This window comes from Patiria miniata, unplaced genomic scaffold (genome assembly GCF_015706575.1).
Source record: "Patiria miniata isolate m_02_andy unplaced genomic scaffold, ASM1570657v1 HiC_scaffold_5, whole genome shotgun sequence".
NCBI classification, from domain to species: domain Eukaryota; kingdom Metazoa; phylum Echinodermata; class Asteroidea; order Valvatida; family Asterinidae; genus Patiria; species Patiria miniata.
The window spans coordinates 21,662,671-21,682,086 of NW_024037072.1; the positions used below are offsets into that span (position 1 = coordinate 21,662,671).

At 40.1% G+C, this 19,416-nt stretch overlaps 1 protein-coding gene across 3 annotated transcripts in view; it reads right to left on the reverse strand.

Moving 5' to 3' along the window:
* LOC119742138 overlaps window positions 1-19,416 on the reverse strand; it is a 47,112-nt gene that overhangs the window by 15,844 nt on the left and 11,852 nt on the right. For all 3 annotated transcript variants that reach the window (XM_038218171.1, XM_038218170.1, XM_038218169.1), the window contains exons 2-7: window positions 18,024-19,108; window positions 17,440-17,537; window positions 9,395-9,464; window positions 8,463-8,660; window positions 5,680-5,841; window positions 202-237 (exon numbers count right to left, since the gene is read on the reverse strand). In XM_038218171.1, coding sequence (XP_038074099.1) covers window positions 202-237; window positions 5,680-5,841; window positions 8,463-8,660; window positions 9,395-9,464; window positions 17,440-17,537; window positions 18,024-19,100 — 1,641 coding nt within the window. In that variant the 5' untranslated portion in view covers window positions 19,101-19,108. The remainder of the gene's footprint in view (window positions 1-201; window positions 238-5,679; window positions 5,842-8,462; window positions 8,661-9,394; window positions 9,465-17,439; window positions 17,538-18,023; window positions 19,109-19,416) is intronic.

Consider the following 19,416-nt stretch of genomic DNA (forward strand, 5'->3'; position numbering starts at 1 on the left):
AAATAGGAAATTATACAAACACAACTTATGAAAGCTCTACCAGCCTCTATTGAATGATTTTTAAAAAAAAGACGGCTTGGTTTACTTGTTTTTCTTTGTGAGTGTCAGGGATGCCAGACAGCTGTTTAGAAATAGGTAAATGTCTTTTTTCGCACATGGAAGGTAGTTTTTAAGTGGAGTGACAGGTTCTTTCAAGCTTACCTCGAGAACAAGATCGCCACTTGACATGAGGTCACCCTGTAGGATAACAGAAAAACAGAAGGAATTGGAAAAGTGCAGGTTTTATTTAAGGTAAAGTGTGTGATATTGTAAATATTGGCCTGTTCCGGTACTTGAAATAGGGGTGAACTGGGATGTCATGTCCTTTTGGATGACCCGGTTTTTTTTAACCCAAAACAAATTTGGGATTATCTCAAACAAAACCAAAAAAGTCAATTTTTTTTTATTTTTTATTTTTTTTTACATTTTCTTTGTTGTTGGAGCAATCATTTAAAGCTAGAATGATCATAAGGTACATCTTGCTTTTGGTCATAATACAGCCCATTCCTTTTTTCAAAGTAAAAATAAAAAAAGTAAACTAATATTCAGAAAAAAATAAACACAAAGTTAAATTCAACATAACATTAATGCACATAATTGTTCTTCACGAAACCCTACTACATGAACTTTCAAATTGTCTGCGAACCTTTTGCACATGTAGTCAATTTCCAAACAGGAAATTTGACCAAACTTCGTATGGGGAGGTACTGATTTCCAGTTTTACATCTGGTTCAACTTAAACCCAAGCACTGGTACAGAGAATTGAAAGCACAATTGCGCCACGGAGCTATATCTCCATGATCACACACACACAAACACAAAATTGATTTTTAAAAAAATACCGTGCACGTATCCTACGGACAGGGTCTGAAAAAAAAACCCATCTCAACGAAAACAAATGCTGTTTCCAGCAGTTGCCGAAACAGCCAAAAAGAAAAAGAAAAAGAAAAAGAAAAAGAAAAAGAAAAAGAAACAGAAAAAAAACAGAAAAAGAAAAAGCCCTGCGGATGTGAGGGATGCGAGGGAGAGGCGGAAGGGGAGGCAGAAGATGAAGAGCTCGGCAGATGGCTCTACTTCACTGAGCGTCTTGGTTTGATGAAGAGGCAGCGTGGATGGAATTCCTGATAGGAATCCTTGGCATGCTTGGCCCCTAATCTCATAACATGAAGGCCAAGAGGGAGATGGATAAAGCATGCCCTGGAAATAGCCTCTCAGCGTGCAACATTTTCCGAAATGTTGGTTTCGTCTTTGCCTTTTTGGCTCCTACAACATTTCAGGTTTTAGAAACATTTCGAAAGTTTTCATTGCTGGAATTGAATGAAAAACTGCTAATTTTGTCCTCAGATTTTGAAGTTTGTCCTCAGATTTTGAAGTTTGTCCTCAGATTTTGAAGTTTGTCCTCAGATTTTGAAGTCTGTCCTCAGATTTTGGAAGTTTGTCCTCAGATTTTGAATTCTGTCCTCAAATTTGGAAGTTTGTCCTCAGATTTTGAAGTTTTGTCCTCAGGTTTGGAAGTTTGTCCTCAGATTTTGAAGTTTGTTCTCAGATTTTGAAATGTTGTGTTTTTGAAGCAGAAAACAAAGTTTCATTGAGCTGAATGGTCTCAACTATTGAGCCAAAAATCATGAACCTAATACCTAAAACCACAGCTGAAAAAAAACCCTGGTTTTGGAAAATACCCGTAAACAAGGGTCATGTGTTTTATTTGTTGACAGATTATACAAATAAATGAGCATATGTCAGTCTATCATTGCTCTGGCATAACTCCGGTGCGAGGATGTAACTAAGAATGTTTCAAGCTCCTCAGTCGAAATTATCTTGCACCCGAAAAATATAAAATTGCTAAGTTCAGATCCATTCACCTAACCTACCGGTACCAAAACAAGTCTGGTTTGACAAATCCCTGAAATACATGTGGGGTATTAAATACCACAGGAGGAACTTATTTAAGGCTGAAATTTGTTCAGGGTCATTAGTATGAAAGCTAACAAAAACTTCTCACAGGAACTTTTATCCCTGCTCGACTCTCCCGCTTTACTGTTGGCATCGCAGCCCTTCATTCGGCCAAGGACCTAGCGAGACCCTGGCTTACGGACAATACAACCAGATCGCCATAGCATGCGACATCATCATGACCCCCAATAAAAAAAAATCTAAGTAAAGACACAAATTGTGTAAAGCATATAAAGCATTGATATTCATCAAAGCAGAAAATTAATTATGATGATGAAATTCCCAGGTTTTGTTTACCGTCGTTACCTTGACCTCAAGGATTAGGTACACCCAGATCAAAAAGCTCAGGTGCATGAAATCTATAACACCGATTGGAATGCCCTACTTTTTATAATGTGTACAGAGGCGGAAATAATGCCCTTGTCTGCGGACAGTGGTTTGTCAGGATTAGTGGCTAGATTTTACCAGCTTATTTGAAAGGAAAGTGTGAGGAATTTTTATCATTGAGGCATGAGCAATGCAGATTGGTCATAAATGCAGTATTTTTTTTAGACAGCTTCCGAGTGGATTAAATACAAATTGAGGAAGTGTATATCATATTTTAAAGCTGTGAAGCTGCAGAAGTACCTAATTTATAAACAGTGCGCGCAATTCTAGCGTCATGTAATGTCTGTGACAGAGTTTTTAGGAGTTCAATAAATCTGAAAATGTACTTTTCGAATCTTATACCTCCACCCTGTACGTGTACTAATGGTCACGGAGATTACAGACTAGGAGTTTTAGATCATTTCTCTGAATTATTACTTAGATATCATGGTAAAATGGCTCTGTCAAGAACATTACACTTCCTTTCATAATGGAATTGCCTGTATGTTGATACATGTACATATACATGTACAAAGTAGCTAAAAAATCATGAGGTGCACAAAATAAAAAATAACAGCGTTGCTGTTGAAACCCCTCAGCCAGAGTCAAGTTATCATCCGGAAACCATTAACCTTTAACTCAACGTGGTGACCTTGACCTTTGGCCTTTGACCCCAGAACCAGTCCCAACATGCCTGTACCAATGGGAAACCCCCTACCGAAGTTAGACACCAACATTTCATTTCTAACTCAAGTGATCATTCGGAACCATTTACATTGAACTCACCACGGTGACCTTGACCTTTGACCTTTTGACCCCAAAACTAACCCCAACTTGCCTGTACCCAAGGGCAAACCCCTACCTCAGTCAGACACCAAAATCTCATTTCTAACTCAAGTTATCATCCGGAAACCATTTACCTTTATCTCACCATGCTGACCTTGACCTTTGACCTTTTGACCCCAAAACCAATCCCAACTTGCCTTCTCCCAAGGGGAACCCTCTTCCAAAGTTAGACACCAAAATCGCATTTCTAACTCAAGTTATCATCCGGAAACCATTTACCTTTAACTCACAATGGTGACCTTGACCTTTGACCTTTTGACCCCAAAACCAATCCCAACTTGCCTACTCCCAAGGGCAACCCTCTACCAAAGTTAGACACCAAAATCTCATTTCTAACTCAAGTTATCATCCTGAAACCATTTACATTTAACTCACCACGGTGACCTTGACCTTTGACCTTTTGACCCCAAAACCAATCCCAACTTGCCTACTCCCAAGGGCAACCCCCTATCAAAGTTAGACACCAAAATCTCATTTCTAACTCAAGTTATCATCCGGAAACCATTTACCTTTATCTCACCATGCTGACCTTGACCTTTGACCTTTTGACCCCAAAACCAATCCCAACTTGCCTTCTCCCAAGGGCAACCCTCTTCCAAAGTTAGACACCAAAATCTCATTTCTAACTCAAGTTATCATCCGGAAACCATTTACATTTAACTCACCACGGTGACCTTGACCTTTGACCTTTTGACCTCAAAACCAATCCCAACTTGCCTACTCCAAAGGGCAACCCCCTACCGAAGTTACAACCCCAAACAACATTTCTAACTCAAGTTATCATCCGGAAACTAAGCTGCCCGGACGGACGGACGGACGGACAGACATACATCCGGACGGACGGACGCCCTAGGCGATGACAATACCCCTCGAGCCTCTCGGCTGAGGGGTAAAAAGGTAAATTTGGTTCCTGTCCAAAGCACACAGACATCTATTCAGTTAATTCATATTCATAAGGCTATTCATTTGGCAGATTTAGCCCATTCATTGGTATTATGGGGTTATCATATACGACAGCACTGCCCGACTCAAAAGTGACAGTCAGTCAGTCAGTGAAGTCTGTGAGCATGTCAGTTTCTTTTTCAGTGAGGTAGGATAGGTAATAAGAAAGGTAGGATAGGTAATAAGAAGAGACTGGCCAACTTGGACAAGCAAAAAATTCATATCAGCAGAATGGCATAGACAGACGGAACGCTGCACATTGAGTCACGTTTCCCTGCCCTTTGGCACTTGACTTCTCAAAAATGAGGCAATAAAAGGTGCCATAAAAAAAACCTCGGTATGTATAGTTGGCAAAGAAATGTCATTCAATAGACTGAAATTTGTTCATAAATCAGACAACATGACAGCCCCAACTTGCATGGCGCTACAGTTCCAGAAGCTCAGTAGTCATTGTTTGAAATGGATACCCTACGAATGCAGACATCAAATGTCAGACTACAGTCCTCACAAGACCATTTATCAAAATTTACCGCTACGCATAAACAGTTGTCAAAAAGCATGTAATAGTGTTTATCGTACAAAGTGTACATCATAGGGTTTTGCAATTTTCCAAGTCCAGGTGCTTTGCTTCAGTTGAAGCCCCGGTTCAAACTTGGTATGTGGTATCTGCTGGACTAATTGAGTCTTGGGGGCCTATTTTTAAGACTATAGCCAGTGTCCCTCGAGGGCCAGGTCCTACGCAGAGGTTGGGATTTTAAAGCCGCCTGTGTTGGTTTTACCTCCCAATTATAGAGGCAGGTGAATAAAGGAGACCCAAGTTCACTTTAAATGGTTTTGGCGTTCACCATGAAAAAGGACGTAATTTTTGAGAGAGAGCAAAGGGCAGGCTGGGTAGTTGAAAAAATTGAGAGGCAAAAAGATGTTCATCCATAAAAACATTTCTATACTTTAAGTTAAAAAGAAAATTAGCTGATGAACAGCTGTGCATACATGTGTATGCACGTAAATTAATCAGTTAAATCTGCGTGTACATGTATAGTGTGGCTAAATTTAGGGATTCAATTCATTTGGCCAAACTTAATCAAGACATAGCACAAGATAAAGGGATTTTGTTCGGGCTCAAGTAAAAACTAAGGTTTAAGCTAGGATAATGGGTATTAATCCTACATTGTTCATGTACCCGGTAGATTAACAACATGAATACATTTTGAACAGCAGTTTCACAAGTTCCATCTGAATACAAAAGTCGGGGATGGTTCATACGCTGCGCAATAGAAAGTGCAATAGTGAATTTGTGATGTTAGGGTGAGTATTCACACTGCAAATTTGCAACGGCTAAACAGTTTACAACTGTGCAGTGTATTTTGTGCGCATGTTTCCCAAACTCAACTTCCTTTTGCGTTTGCCATTATCACTCTCGTGAGGTCTAAACTAACTTTCAATTTGCCTACTTTGGTTTGACTGAAAGCACGTAAAGTCGTCATTCGCTGCCCCCCCCCCTCCCCTCTCCATAATAATGTTATTTTCAATTACCTCCCAGCCAACCAGTTGGCTCTGGATCTCCTGCACGTGGACCGAGGCTTCGTGTTTCCGTTTCATCTCGTTGATGTAGTGAGCAATGCCCGTCATGCACACCAGGGCGTCGCCGATGGTTTCGTAACCGTCCTCGTCCTTGTCAAAGTGTTTGTACATGTCCTGAGATTAAAAGCGAAAGAAACAATAACTTTCCCACTGTGGAAACTACAAGGATAGCGTTGTTAGTTTATCAAACTGTGGAGAAGAGAGGAGGAGGATATTGTAGGATAATATTTCAAAATGTTCAAGTCACACTCTCTCTTTCACTTGAACTCTCGCCAAAAAAAAAAAAAAAAAAAAAATGGAAAAATGGAAAAAGTTGCAATTTGTCCAATAAATCTTTAACTACAACTCATGCATTTTAGTCTAAAAGTTTGAACAGATGGGAAGAAAAACTTTTTTTTTTTAAATATTGCTGGAAATCATATTTTTCTTGGTTAAATTCAGGGGAAGGAACAACTCTTTGCCTTCTACAAATTTGTCATTTTCTTTTAATTCGGCCCCTTTTATTTGTTTAACATTTTCATGTTAACATCATCATCAATGTTGTTCGGTTGCGCACTGCAGGCGACCACACATTTCTTCCAGGACATTGTAAGACCAATACTATGATGTAGGTAACAACAAATACTATGCTAATGCAAAAAACATCTACAAGTACAACATAACCAATGGCAGAAAAAAAAACCTGATTGCAATTCATACGAAAGCCATGCTGGGAAACACACAGTCCCGCAGACCAAATGTCAACCAGATGTGTACACTTGATCAAGCTATTTCAATACAGGCCCAGCTGAAGGTCAGTACCAAAGTGGCAATGAAACTCAGTGGGGAAACCTCTCACATCGAGTGACAACTTCACTAGCTGTGTTTATGGGTTTTTTATTTCAGTTATTCCTGCCATGTGAGACGCATCATGGTTGAGCAGTTGTTGGTAAATACATTTGTTTGTGACAAACAGGGCCCTTGAGTATAGCGTACACCTGGGTGTTTCTTCCCGATAGTGGTTCATGCTGTAAGTTGGCAGTGGTGTTGGGATACAAAAGGTATTGAGGCGAATGAAAGTTTTCTTCCACGCTCAAGAGTGAAACAGGAAAAAGGAAAAAAACGGTTGCAATATTGTAGCGCCATTTCTTTCGCTATGAATATGTCCGCTTTTAAAGTCTACATTCAGTACATGTGTAAATCATTATCAGGTTTCATTGAGATCAGGAAGTAACCCAATAAACCAGAAATAAAAAAATCTTGGTTTCATATCATGTTTCATGTTACTTCTGTGGTTTCTTTTGCATTACACTAATCCCACATATTCACACAAAAAAACAAAAACAACCCCCCCCCCCCAAAAAAAAACCCTAGGTTTTTTTTAACTGCTGTTTTGTATATAGCAATACAAAAGTTATTCACTTTTGAATGAGATATCGAACAAAAAGCCGCCCACGTTTAGTTATGAAAAATTACTATACAAATTTTGAATTATTTGTGGCTCGACAATAATTCAGGCGTATCTTTTGTGCACTATAGGCGTGAAAGCAACCCAAAATAAAAAGAGGATTGAAAACGCCCAAAAGAAAAAAAAAAAAGTAGTTTTTCCAAGTAAATAAAACATACGAACTGAAAATTTGTTTGGAGTAAAAAATAAATCAATATGTTGAAGAGCAAGGGTAGAACACCTTTAAATTATTTGAATGTTCATTTCATCTGTTTTCTATCAGACGGAAAATTTGGAACACAGAATTACAAAAAAGGACAAAAATGGGAAAGCTTGAATAAAACACAAATGGTCTCTGCTGTATCAGGCCTAATGCAATCACCTGCAAACCAATGCCATATGGACAATTTGTACAGGGTGTAATTGAAACATAGAGGGGAGTGTCACCAAACTGGCTAGGCAAAAAAAAAGGGCCGAGATCGACCAATAGAAGTTTTGTTTTTACAATGTTTCGGAAAAATGAAACCACATGTGATATTTACAAAACTTAATTGCAAAAGTCTGAAGTTCTTTCTTTTACTTAATTTCAAACGACCCTTGTCCATGTAACTACAAAAATGATCTGATCAAATGATCTTCCTCAAAAAACCCCAAAAGACAATAACACACACACGAAAAAACAAAACGGAACACAAACATCCCTCTATGTAGGCCTTTTCACAGTTTTGTCTCACCTGCCGGTACCCGTGTTGAAATCAACACGGGTCCACCGTACGCATAACCGGTCCCAATGAACACGAGTAGACACACCCATGTTTACGTTACATACCAAGTGTGGACATTCCCTTGGTTTCGTGAAGTTAAGAAAAACCTCTGAAAAAAAATCATTTTACTCTAACTGTGAAAACTCTTTCAATCCAATTTTTTTTCTATGATTCCCTTGAGTGTTTCTTTTCATTCTGCCACAGATAAACCTAATCCAAAAATGCCTCTAAACCTAATTTCCAGAAAGGGGGAAACACTGTGTGGACTTGCCCAAGTCCACACAACGTCGCCTCTACCTGGTTTACAAATGTATGTGGACCTCTTTTGTTTGGAAGTCCACACAGTGAATGTAATGCCTACCCATGTGTTCACAAGTTGAATATATTTTGGATTTTCTACCCAGGTAGAGATTCTGAACCCTTGGGTTAGATTCTTGCTAGTGTGAAAGCGGTTGCCAAACCTCTGTGTTTGACCCGGGTATGTTAACATGGAGATTTTGGACAGTATGAAAGGCCCTATGTGAGATCTCAGTCATATATTATACCTGGAAGAGCAGATGATACTTGAGAACCCTCTGAACTGGCTTGAGGAGGTATGCTCCGAGTGGCAGAGGATGCCCAAGATACGACTGGCATTCCCTGAAGAACTCCGCGACATCTTCATACTTGGTATAATCTATCAACACCTCCATGGTGCTTGGGTAGTTGGTACAGTAGTCCGTGTACACTCGGAAATTCTTCTCCTATGGGGTGAAGAGAAAGACTTCTGTCAGTTTTAACCGTGGGTGACGGGGTGGAGGAGGCAAGGGAACATTTGTCTAGATCCACTTTTTGGATATTATTTCTTTTGACCTCCCCTCATTTTTGGATCGCATGCTGCTGAGACATGAACAATACTATGCACTGCCAATGAGAAACATTCTGGTGAAAATTGTTTTAAGAGTCGGAGGAGGTTGATGTTTACAAATTAGTTAATAAAATTGGGGAAATTTTTCTTAAAATTACAAAATGTGACAAGATCATTGTGATGACATCTTGGGTATTCTGATATGGTTATAACATTAACAGAGACTTGCATTTCTTTTGTATTTTGCTCAAAACCCAAATGCTAAATGCATCAAGATCAAGTTCATATCTCTTATTAAGTAAGCATGAGGGTCATCTACTTAAGTAGTTCAGATACCTATACTTTTAAGTGAAACTTCAGGGGTTCAATAGCCATCCAAGTTCCAAAGGTATGTGGGCACAACTGCATGGTCAACGTACAAGCGGTATCAAGAAATGGGTAAACTAGGTTGCACTTTAATGTACCGGTACAGGTGTTGACAATTTGGAAAGACTTACAATTTCCAATTCATTCTAAAAAAATTCAGTTTTACTTGATTTCAGGTTTTAAAATTAATGCAGAAGTTGTCAAAAAGTTCTCTTTTTGTTTAAATGAGAAGTAATTTGAAACATGTAAAATCCGAAGTCTTACATTATCAAGGAAGCACTCGGCGATCAGTACTGGGTCATTATTGCACTGTTGTAATTCCTTCAAAAGTTTTCTGAAAAGACAATAGAACATTTGGAAACATATTAATGTTTACAGTTTAACAAATAACACTATGGGATTTATTACACTTGAATTTGATGTACATTATGAATTGAGTTAAGATGATTGAAGACAAGTAGTAAAAATGTACACATTCTTTTAATTAAAACATCCTACACATCTTTGGAACTTGCAGCTGATGATTTACGTCTTTCAGAACTCAAAGTTATCATCACTACTTGAGTACCGGTACTTCAACTTCAACAACACGTTCTGCTTGAGAGGGAAGTTGGTGATTGGAAAATCAGGAATCCTTATATCTGGTATGCTCACTCGCAATATGCATGTCCATTATTACAAATAACATTGAGTGTACTACTAGTACAATCATGGTCCCCAAAAACCGTATTGTCAGGGGTGTGTGTGACCACTGATAAAAAAAGCTGAAAAAAAGCTGAAAAGGGTGTAAAAAATCTGAACTTTGGAAATCTCCTATACTTTTGTACACAGAAAGTGAGGGAAAAAAGCTGAAATCCAAAACGAAAATAGCTGAAATCAGCTTAAGCTGAGATTTCACACCCCTGATTGTACATCATACATACCGGTACATGACATTAGAATGGGATGTACTGGTACATGTACCTTTTATTAGCTTTGGCACCAGCATATAAAAAAAATGTATCCATTATTTTACCGTTTCTACATGTACATGTACAATGTAAGTTTAACCAAGAATTACCTGCTAAGTGCTAATACACATGTACACGCACTTGCAGTACATGTACACAATGTATACAGCCTAATGCTACTGAACACGTACGTGCACATGTACATGTACGTGTTAATAAATTCCACTCGTTAGACAGAGCTAATACCAAGTGTAGACAGACGTGTAAAACCTGGAAATTCCCTTGAGTCAAGTTGAAAGCCAAGCCCAACTTCTCTGAACCAACGGGGGAAAAAGTCTTGGCTGAACTAGTTTTCACCCCAGACATCTATGCCTTGACATTTACGGTAATCACACAGACGGAAAGACTGGTCTTGGCCACACTACAAGCTTTCTGTCTCAGGTTTATAGAATGTACAATGAATGATTGATTTTCAGGCAGTAGATACTGGGTACATATTCCTGAACGGATGTGTTCAATCATCATCAGAGTGTTAAATGAGCAGTGACGTTGGTCATTTCTATAAGAATTAAGATTAAAAATGAGAATACCTTCTGCGTCCGGTTTCCCTACCTACCCTATTCTGACAGCCCCTACCCTAATATTTTTATTGAAAAAACACCCCAAACCATCATTTTCTACCTTTTACTCTTGACTGCCTGCAGACGCCTCCATATGATCGTACACAAAAAAAATTGGCAAAATAAAATTATTTCCCTACCTACCTACCCTATTTTCAATTGCCATGTAATCGGAAGCAGAACTATTTTTTTGTGACCTTAGTAGTGATTCACAGTGGCTTGGTGGAGGGGAATTTGGCGGGCAATCAAGAAAAGACAACATGAAAACATATAGAATACAAATGTACATGTACATGTATGTATGTTATGACTGTTGGAGATTGTTAATACACAGATCCATCCCAGACAGAGCAACAAAACTGGTATTTAAAGTTATGGTTGTTTTTTTTCCTTCATTTCCTTGCCTTGAACCCCCTGCCCATGTAACTGTACAGAAACATGATCATCAATGTATGTCTGTTTATTCTTATCTGACTTTGAGGCAGTCATCTTTTGATTTAAGTTTAAATTTAATCAAGCTTTTTTTTAAATTGAGATTATGAAATTTGTACCTTTTTGGCATGAAGATATCTTTTATATGGAAACCAAGCTTTCTTAACAATTGATTAAGCTTTTGCAGCTTGAGTGGCCGATGCGCCTGTACTGCCACTCCCACCAGTTGTTGTGTCATCCACAACAAATCCAGACCAACCGCGGATGACAACAGATAAATTTAGCTTACAGTTGTCTCAGCAAATATTTCACCAACCATCCCCTTGGTGGCTGCCATCTATCACACCACCACAGGTGTAGGGCTGAAGGCCAAGTTGACAACCGGAGTCCAGTATCCCGGCAACAGGGATTGTCCAATCAAACTCTGGCAGGAAGAGCTTGCCCTCCAATTAGATGCTGGCGATTTCTACCCATTGCCCTGAACTTCAATACCGACTGTTTGTGTTGTTCGTGATCTCATGGGAGGATAAGTCATATCTTAAGTTGTACATGTGCCTGGTGTAACTTTGTTCACATGTTAGCATCAGTTCCCACAGCTACATTTTGTACGTATAGTACATGTACTTCTCACGGTAAACGTGGGTATACTGCGGATGAAAGACTAATCAAATGACGGAAGTCACCATCATGTGTAGTGACCTACAGGATCCCCGATAAGAACCAAAAAATGAAGTCCACCTGGGCAGTGCAGATCAACTTTTGAACTTCATGTTCCGGTACAGGGGACACGGTCTCTTGGATACATGTACCGGTATGCATGAGCTCACACTGGGGTCTGAATGAGTAATCATAGAGAAACTACTGATAGAGTGAAATTGGATGGGATTAGCATTCCTCAATTACAGTATCATGAAACTAATAAAGCCCTTGTGTCATTTCAGAGATTCTGTATTCCTTGGGTTCAGTGAGGCTGAAGTACTGGCTTAAAGACATCACTTTTTTCCCTGGGTGGAATGCAGTGTGAATTCCTTGACATTTCCCTTTGAAAAATGAAAGCAATTGATCTATCCCAATAGAATCGCGTTAGAATTGCGTCAACACAGCTTGTGAAATATTCTCCAATTACATGATACACAAATGGATGCAGAACGCGCACAATCTGAGACAAACAAAACTTAGTGTACAAAAACTCCATAGGGTTGTCTAAGGGGCGTGGCTACCTCGCAAACAGCGATAAGTCCATTTCCTGAACAGGCCCCTTTTTTTATTTATGCTCAGGATGACATCTTTACACCGTGATTATTATTTGGACCTGCACTGTGGGCCCCATGAGAGTAGCAGCGCCACTTTTATGTCTCGAGCCATCAATCACACAAAAGTGCTCTGGGAAAGGAAAGGTTTAATGATCAATAACAGGCATTAAAAGGTTAAAATAGCAAATCACATGAACTCCACTTTTTCAGTGGTGGCAATTCATGCTAACTACCCCTTGCTTTGGTGTCTCCACAATGCACTTCTGTCGTTTGAGCTAACCTGGATCGACCAAAATGCCAGGACAAAGGGAACCCTCTCTTTAGCTTGACATCCAGTTTAAGTTTGTCCCTCCCAACAATACACTCGGCTCTACACAAAATTGTTCACTAGGAGTTGTCAAAAGGTCTGGCACTGAAAAAACAGGCTCGTGGATGATTTACCAACTTTCACAATTTGTGCACAAACTCACACTTCCATTCACAGAGCGTGTGTCACAAAATGAGGCTTCAAAGCTGAACACATGCTAGGTATATTTCAGAGGCTGTTCGCATTGTTAGTGAAAGCCGGACATACAGTGATCTGGGTGACTTGAGTAAAGTAAGCCAGGCACAGATATGCAATCATGAAGTCATTTCTATTAAAGAAAAAAAACTGCCTCATCATCGTGAGTAATACAAGTACAAGGCTGAGCAACTTGGCAAGTGCCATGTTGTGTCTCCCTAACACCCATCAGGTTGTCATGATGCACCCTGCTTCATCTATGTACATGTACGTTGTTCATGTAGATGCAACAAAATTCAATGCAAATTTGAGAACCCAGCGAAATGCAACAACAACCAGCATGAGCAAAACTCAACGGTACATTTTGTTGCACTGTTGTGCAGTGTACTGGAACAACACCCATACTGGAATTTGTATCCTTGTGGAGACATTCCTTTGTTCTCGTGTACTAAAGTTTTCGAGTTTGAAAGTGTAGCTTAAAAGTGCTCTTATTTTAACCAGAATTAATTTCCTTGGCTGAAATTTGGACTTAATATCCCTTTTCTAAAACTCTTCCATTTGCGACAGATCAACATAGCTTGGAAATTCCTAGTTTTTGAGTAAAATCCATATATCTATTTCGTGAAAACCTTGTGGAGACGTATTCATCTATAGAAATTGCCCTGTGGAGACGTAAACTCTTTTGTTCCCTATTGCACTCAGGTCTCCAGAGGGCACGGTGTATCAAATCAACAGCCTTGGCACTGCGTGACATAATCAGTGTACCTTCCAACTTCTGCTAACTGCTAATTCCAATGTACATACTTTTAACCAGCACTGCTTTTCGATGCATTTAGCATTAATAAAAGAACAATTTTAGAATGATGAATTTTTTGTATAATACATGTACATGTATATTACATGTACATGAAGGAAATAATCCTTTTCAACGGCCGTTTGTGGAAAGAAACATTATTCCCTTGAGAGTAACATGAAACAGGGGGGATCAAAAGTTTAGTTTCGACAGCAACCCTAAGGCACGCACAATCAGCTAAGCTCATCCGCATGTGACTAGTTTGCGGATGTTGCCTGGCCTGATAAGCCTCCCCTGTGCAATGTGAATCAGAGGCGCTCATACCCAGACCCTGGGAACGTTTCTCTAGTAGTTGTTGAAATCTTCGCTTCTTGAGATTATTTTTTCACTCTAATGAAAATGAAAGTCTTGGACTTGTTTCCATATTGTCATTAATTGAGGCATTTGTGTAATTTTACAAGTTGAGTACACCAGGCCTTCGAGCAACACCAAAAGTTTGTGTCCAAAATTGCACAGAATTCCGCAAAAAAGAAAAAGATTGGCCATTCAATAAATTTAGGGTCCAAAAGTGTGACATTATTTTTCCTGTCTCTGTTACCTTGGTGCTTCGTAATTTTCCATTCAATTATCATTGACAATGACTTCAAATGATTCTTTATTATTTTGTTGGGTAGATAGCTTGCTATACATAATCACTCTCGCAGGATGACTGCATTAAGGAGTGCATCAGAATTACTTTATAAAATCATGTCAAATGTAACACTAACACGGACAGAAAAAATAAAATGGACCCCATATTTATAGAATGGCTCATATGTACATTGTACGTAAGTACCTGTTCAGTGCAAGCCTATCCACATCACTTGAATGTTTGTGTATTGAATTTCAGTTTTCAAACTTGTGCTAATTTGTACCTGCGGCCTTTCTGACCCAAAACCCTCCATCCTGTCTTTTTCCCCCCTAGAAACCTTAACTTCAGCAGTTTTTCCATAAACAAAAAAAAATCCACACAGCTTCCCTCCCTAAACAGTGACTCACCGGAAGCCACGTATAAATCCCCAACCTGAGCCAACTCCCACTAGATTTTTCAAGAGGGAGTGAGCGAGCCCTTTTAAAAATAAAATGCATCAAAAATGTCACAACTGCTTCTGCAACAGTTTTAAAGGGTAGATTCTCTCTGTCATCACCAATTTGTCACGATGAACGAGGAAACCGACAAAAAATGTCACGCGTCAAGCTAGGGCCGGAGGGAATGCCAACTTTCAGTCATGTGCAACACACATCTGGGGGCAGTAAACCCTTCCATAAGGTATTTTTTTGTGGCACTTACATTGACATGATTAGTCCAGGGAGCTCGTGTCAATGTACGGGCATGTGCACCTGATTTTGACTCTCTCTGAATAGCTGTTTTGTACAGATTAATAATCTTAATACAGAGTTTCAATGACTCCAACGATTTTTACATTTTCAATTCTCATGGGAATATATTTGTAATCTACAGGTAGGTACCAGACGTTCATGAGTGCAGAGCCACACTACAATGTCCGATATATCAGAGCATGCAAATTGTATGGGACCTCACGCGCCAGCCGACAGAGCCGTCTTTAGAAGTTGTGGTGTCATTTCGAGCAGAATTTCAGGCAAAGCTATTGCTTGCTCAACAGCTTCCATGTTGTTCCTCATACAACATCGGGTTACCGAAGACAGGACAGAAAGTGTCTGTTGAATGTCAGAATCTGGAGGTCAAGTGTTGTTTTGCATACTGATCTGCACTTGTTTCATAGACACTTCCTGTATGCAAGCACCTATTCCATAGATTACAGAATTTCATGCATTTTATAGAAATTCAAAGACAAAATTTTTGCCTTTTCTGACACCATAATCTACTCAAGACACACACTTCTTTTCCTGTGGTATCTTCCAGATATTATAACTGTGTTAAAATAATGCTAGTGGTCTACAATTTGCAGCACCACTTTCAGTATTTTGGAACCATTTCCTTGAACTTATAAACAGTTATATTGAAGGTGTCAGTGATGGGAGATCGGTCTCGATGACCGTGACACAGCTTAATTTGCATGATCTTCAGACAAATGTCCTCCTTCAGACACAAAGTACTCCCGCCATTGTCAATTTCCGGCGGCAGGGATGATGACTCCTCTCCAAAAGCAAGGGTCTCATGGTGACAAGACAATAAGGTCAACTATAAAAGCTGAACCTGCCTCACTGGGATTGTGTACACTGTCACATTCAATCTTCAACCCAAGGTGTTGACGACCCTACCTAGGTCACCAGTCACATGAATCATAGGTCCTCGATGTCAACAAAAAAGACGGAGACGGAAAGTTCAAGAAAAAGGCCCGCCAGTCTAGAATCCCTAGAGGATTCCAAGGTGGTACAAGGTTCCAAAATTATTTCCATTTCCTAAGGTTGACAACTGACAAGACATCTCATGCTGAACTGCTCCCCTGACTTTATCCTACTGGTACACGATACAGAACTAAGCCTCTGACTCGGCCGACCACCGCTGGAAAAACCTAACTATTTTTCAACTACTGCTCCAAATTTACCTTTTTTTTCAGTCCAAATTTTGTTTGCTATTGGTTACATATTCATGAACGGGTGCAGGCCAGCTAGACTGGTTCCCTTACCTTACACTTTTCTGGCATCTATAAATTGATCCATTTTATCTTTAGTGGAGTCAAGGAACCAGACTACTTGATCATTTTTGTTTTTCTTGGTTTTTCCAGCATTTTCGAACACAAATGTCAGTGTAACACTAACAATATTTGATCTATTATACTAACCCCTCAAATAATTCATTTCTGAATATTACAGCAAAAGCCAATGATGTACATTCCGTTTAACCCTCCCTAACCCCCTTGCATGCCTTGAGTGATTTATAAGGAACCACCTTCCTTATACCCATGCAAAAATCCAACACCATAATGGTAAACTCTACACCCAAATTGTTCGACTCCGATTACATGGTGGTAAGCCTAACCATGGGTTAGAGGTGGTTAGGGTAAATGCTTTAGGAAGAGACCAGTCTTCAGAAACAGCAATCCGCCAGGAAGTCAAGAAATTGTGATATCAAGAAGTTACCAAAGCAGAACTGCATAATTGCGTACTCGGTGATAAATAATTTGATAAGATCCAAATTGGCAGTTTCTTTGGCTGGTATCCATCAGTGGCTCGGGGCATTCATAATGTATACCGATGGAATCCCGTATTGCCCTCCAGAGGGCAGTATAGAATTTGATTAGATCCCACCCAACATGGGCTCCCACTGAGTTGGAGTAATTCATTAAGAGTCCGTGACCAGACTTAATGAGGTCGGAATGATGAGCGACACACTTTGCCACTGTGATCGCAAAGGGAAACAATAGGGACCTATGACTCGAAACTCGAAAAGTTAACTCCAAACTCGAAAAGTCAACTCGAAACTCGAAAAGTCAACTCGAAACTTGAAAATCCAACTCGAAACTCGAAGATCCAACTCAAAACTCGAAAATCCAACTCGAAACTCGAAAAGTTACCTTGAAACTCGAAACGTCAACTCGAAACTCGAAACTCAAAAATTTGACTCGAAACTCGAAAAATTAACTCGAAACTCCAAAAGTCAACTCGAAACTCCAAAAGTCAACTTGGAACTCAAAAACTTAACTCGAAACCCGTAACCCAAAGAATAGAAACCCTCCCACCATACTTGGGCCAAAAACCTTTTCCCCAGAAAGAGGTGGGTCCTGGGTGACTTACTTATTGAAGTCGTGAATTTCCTGGATGTTGCCAAACAGGGTGTCTTGGTCATCTTCCGTGATGAGATTGATGGTGGCTGCTATTGCTTGCTTGTAGCCCTGTGGGGTGTCAAAATACATGAATTTACAACAAGACTGAAAAATGTTATGAAGTATATCAAAATTTCTTGGCATACCTGGATTAAAGTTTCAAGAAAATTTTATGCACTATTTCATAATTTTCAATGAAACATACACCCAAGGAATCTTCAAACAGTCAATTTTCATGTACCGGTAATGTATCCAGCAAATATTTCCTTGCAAGGGCTTTTGTCTACCAGCTTCCAAAGACGAACTGAGTAATGCATAAGAACACTTGATTAATTTGGAAATATAAATTGTGATGGGTGAATGTTTTGTGATGTTGACATTTGTTTTTTCTTATGTGCTAAATTGAGTTGACAGATCATTCTTGGGGTCCGGATGAAGCAAATGTTGTGCCTAACTGCCTGTAAGAAGATTCTCTACAAGCTACAATGGGAAAGATCATTACTAGACTATCAGTATTGCTCTAGAACAGTACAATGTATAGTTCAACTCATTCACCTGTATAACATCTGCCAAATCCATCACGTAACTCTCCTCAGTGTCTATTAGTTCTTTGCACTTCTGATCCATATAAGACATGCTGAGTCTGGAGGACTGTTGGGACCTGGACCGAAGGGGCGGAGTCGAGACTGGGGAGGGCGAAGGAGACAACACATCAATATCAGCCTCCACTGCGGACGAAATGGTCGGGTTGATACCGGTACGGGAGGATTTTCTCTTATAGTCCAGTTTGATGGCTGACAGGGGCACTGGTTCCGAGTCGCTTCGTAATCGGCCTCTTGGCTTGGCCGTCGGTGCCTCGCCGGCCTTCTTGTTCGCCGGTGCTTCACTTTTGGATTTTCCAAGAGCGTTGCTCTCGATAAACTGGCTGAATTTCGTCCTCGCTAGCCGCGCACCGAATGACAATGTTCTTTGGAAACCTCTCAGATTGGCATTAGTGTCTGTCCGCTCTGGCGGCGAGGATGCTGCTGATTTACGCCTTGGTGGTGGATGGCTGTTTTTCTCAAGACTTGATGACCGCGAGTCGCGACCAGAGGATTTGGATTCTAGATTTGATGTCTTCTGTTTACTCTCAGTAGGCGCTGCAGTAGTACGTTCTATTTCAGTCTCCACAGTTGCGTTAGTACTTTGTTCACAGTCTTCGTCCAAAATTCCGGGGCAACTCTCGCTCCTTGGTTTCAAGCTACTCACATCCGTATCAAATGTGTCTTTTTCCTCATCTGATAAGTCCAACTTCACAGACGAGAGAGAACTGTATAGAAAACTTTGGTTAGGGGGATTTGGCATAGTGTTTGCTTCCTCAGCCTTAGTAGTCTCATCTGTCGGTTCGGCCGGAGCGGGAGAGTCACTGTTACTCAGAGGCCCATCCATGGCGCCCGTGGCTTCAACTGCCATGGCATCTTCCTGGTTCCCGGCGATTTCAGTGGTTCCTGTCTCGGCTGTGATGATGCCATCACTGCTGGTCCTGTCAGGTGACTCCGTCGTGGTGGTTGTGTTCTCCTTGATCGACATGAGTTCGTTGTCTGTTGATGCATACTTATCATACAGAGTAATCAAGGAGGGGGCTATGTCCATAGAGGAATCTGCAGAGAACAAAAAAAAAAAAAAAGCACTGGACATTAGGGTCTGACGGTGGAAAACAAATTGTTGAATGCACACTTACATGTAGTTTCCAACTATCAATAGATCTCTCTCATACTATAGGATGCTTTTTTGTAGGAAAATTACAAACTGCGTATTCAACACCATCAGGTGCGTGTGCTCGCCGCTTGCAAAATGTTCTATACACGTGCGCATGTTGCTCAAAATTTCTTCAAAATACGGTGCAGCCGATGAGCATCACAACAAGTTGACGCACAAAATGCTGATGCACGTGGAAATCTGTAGGAAG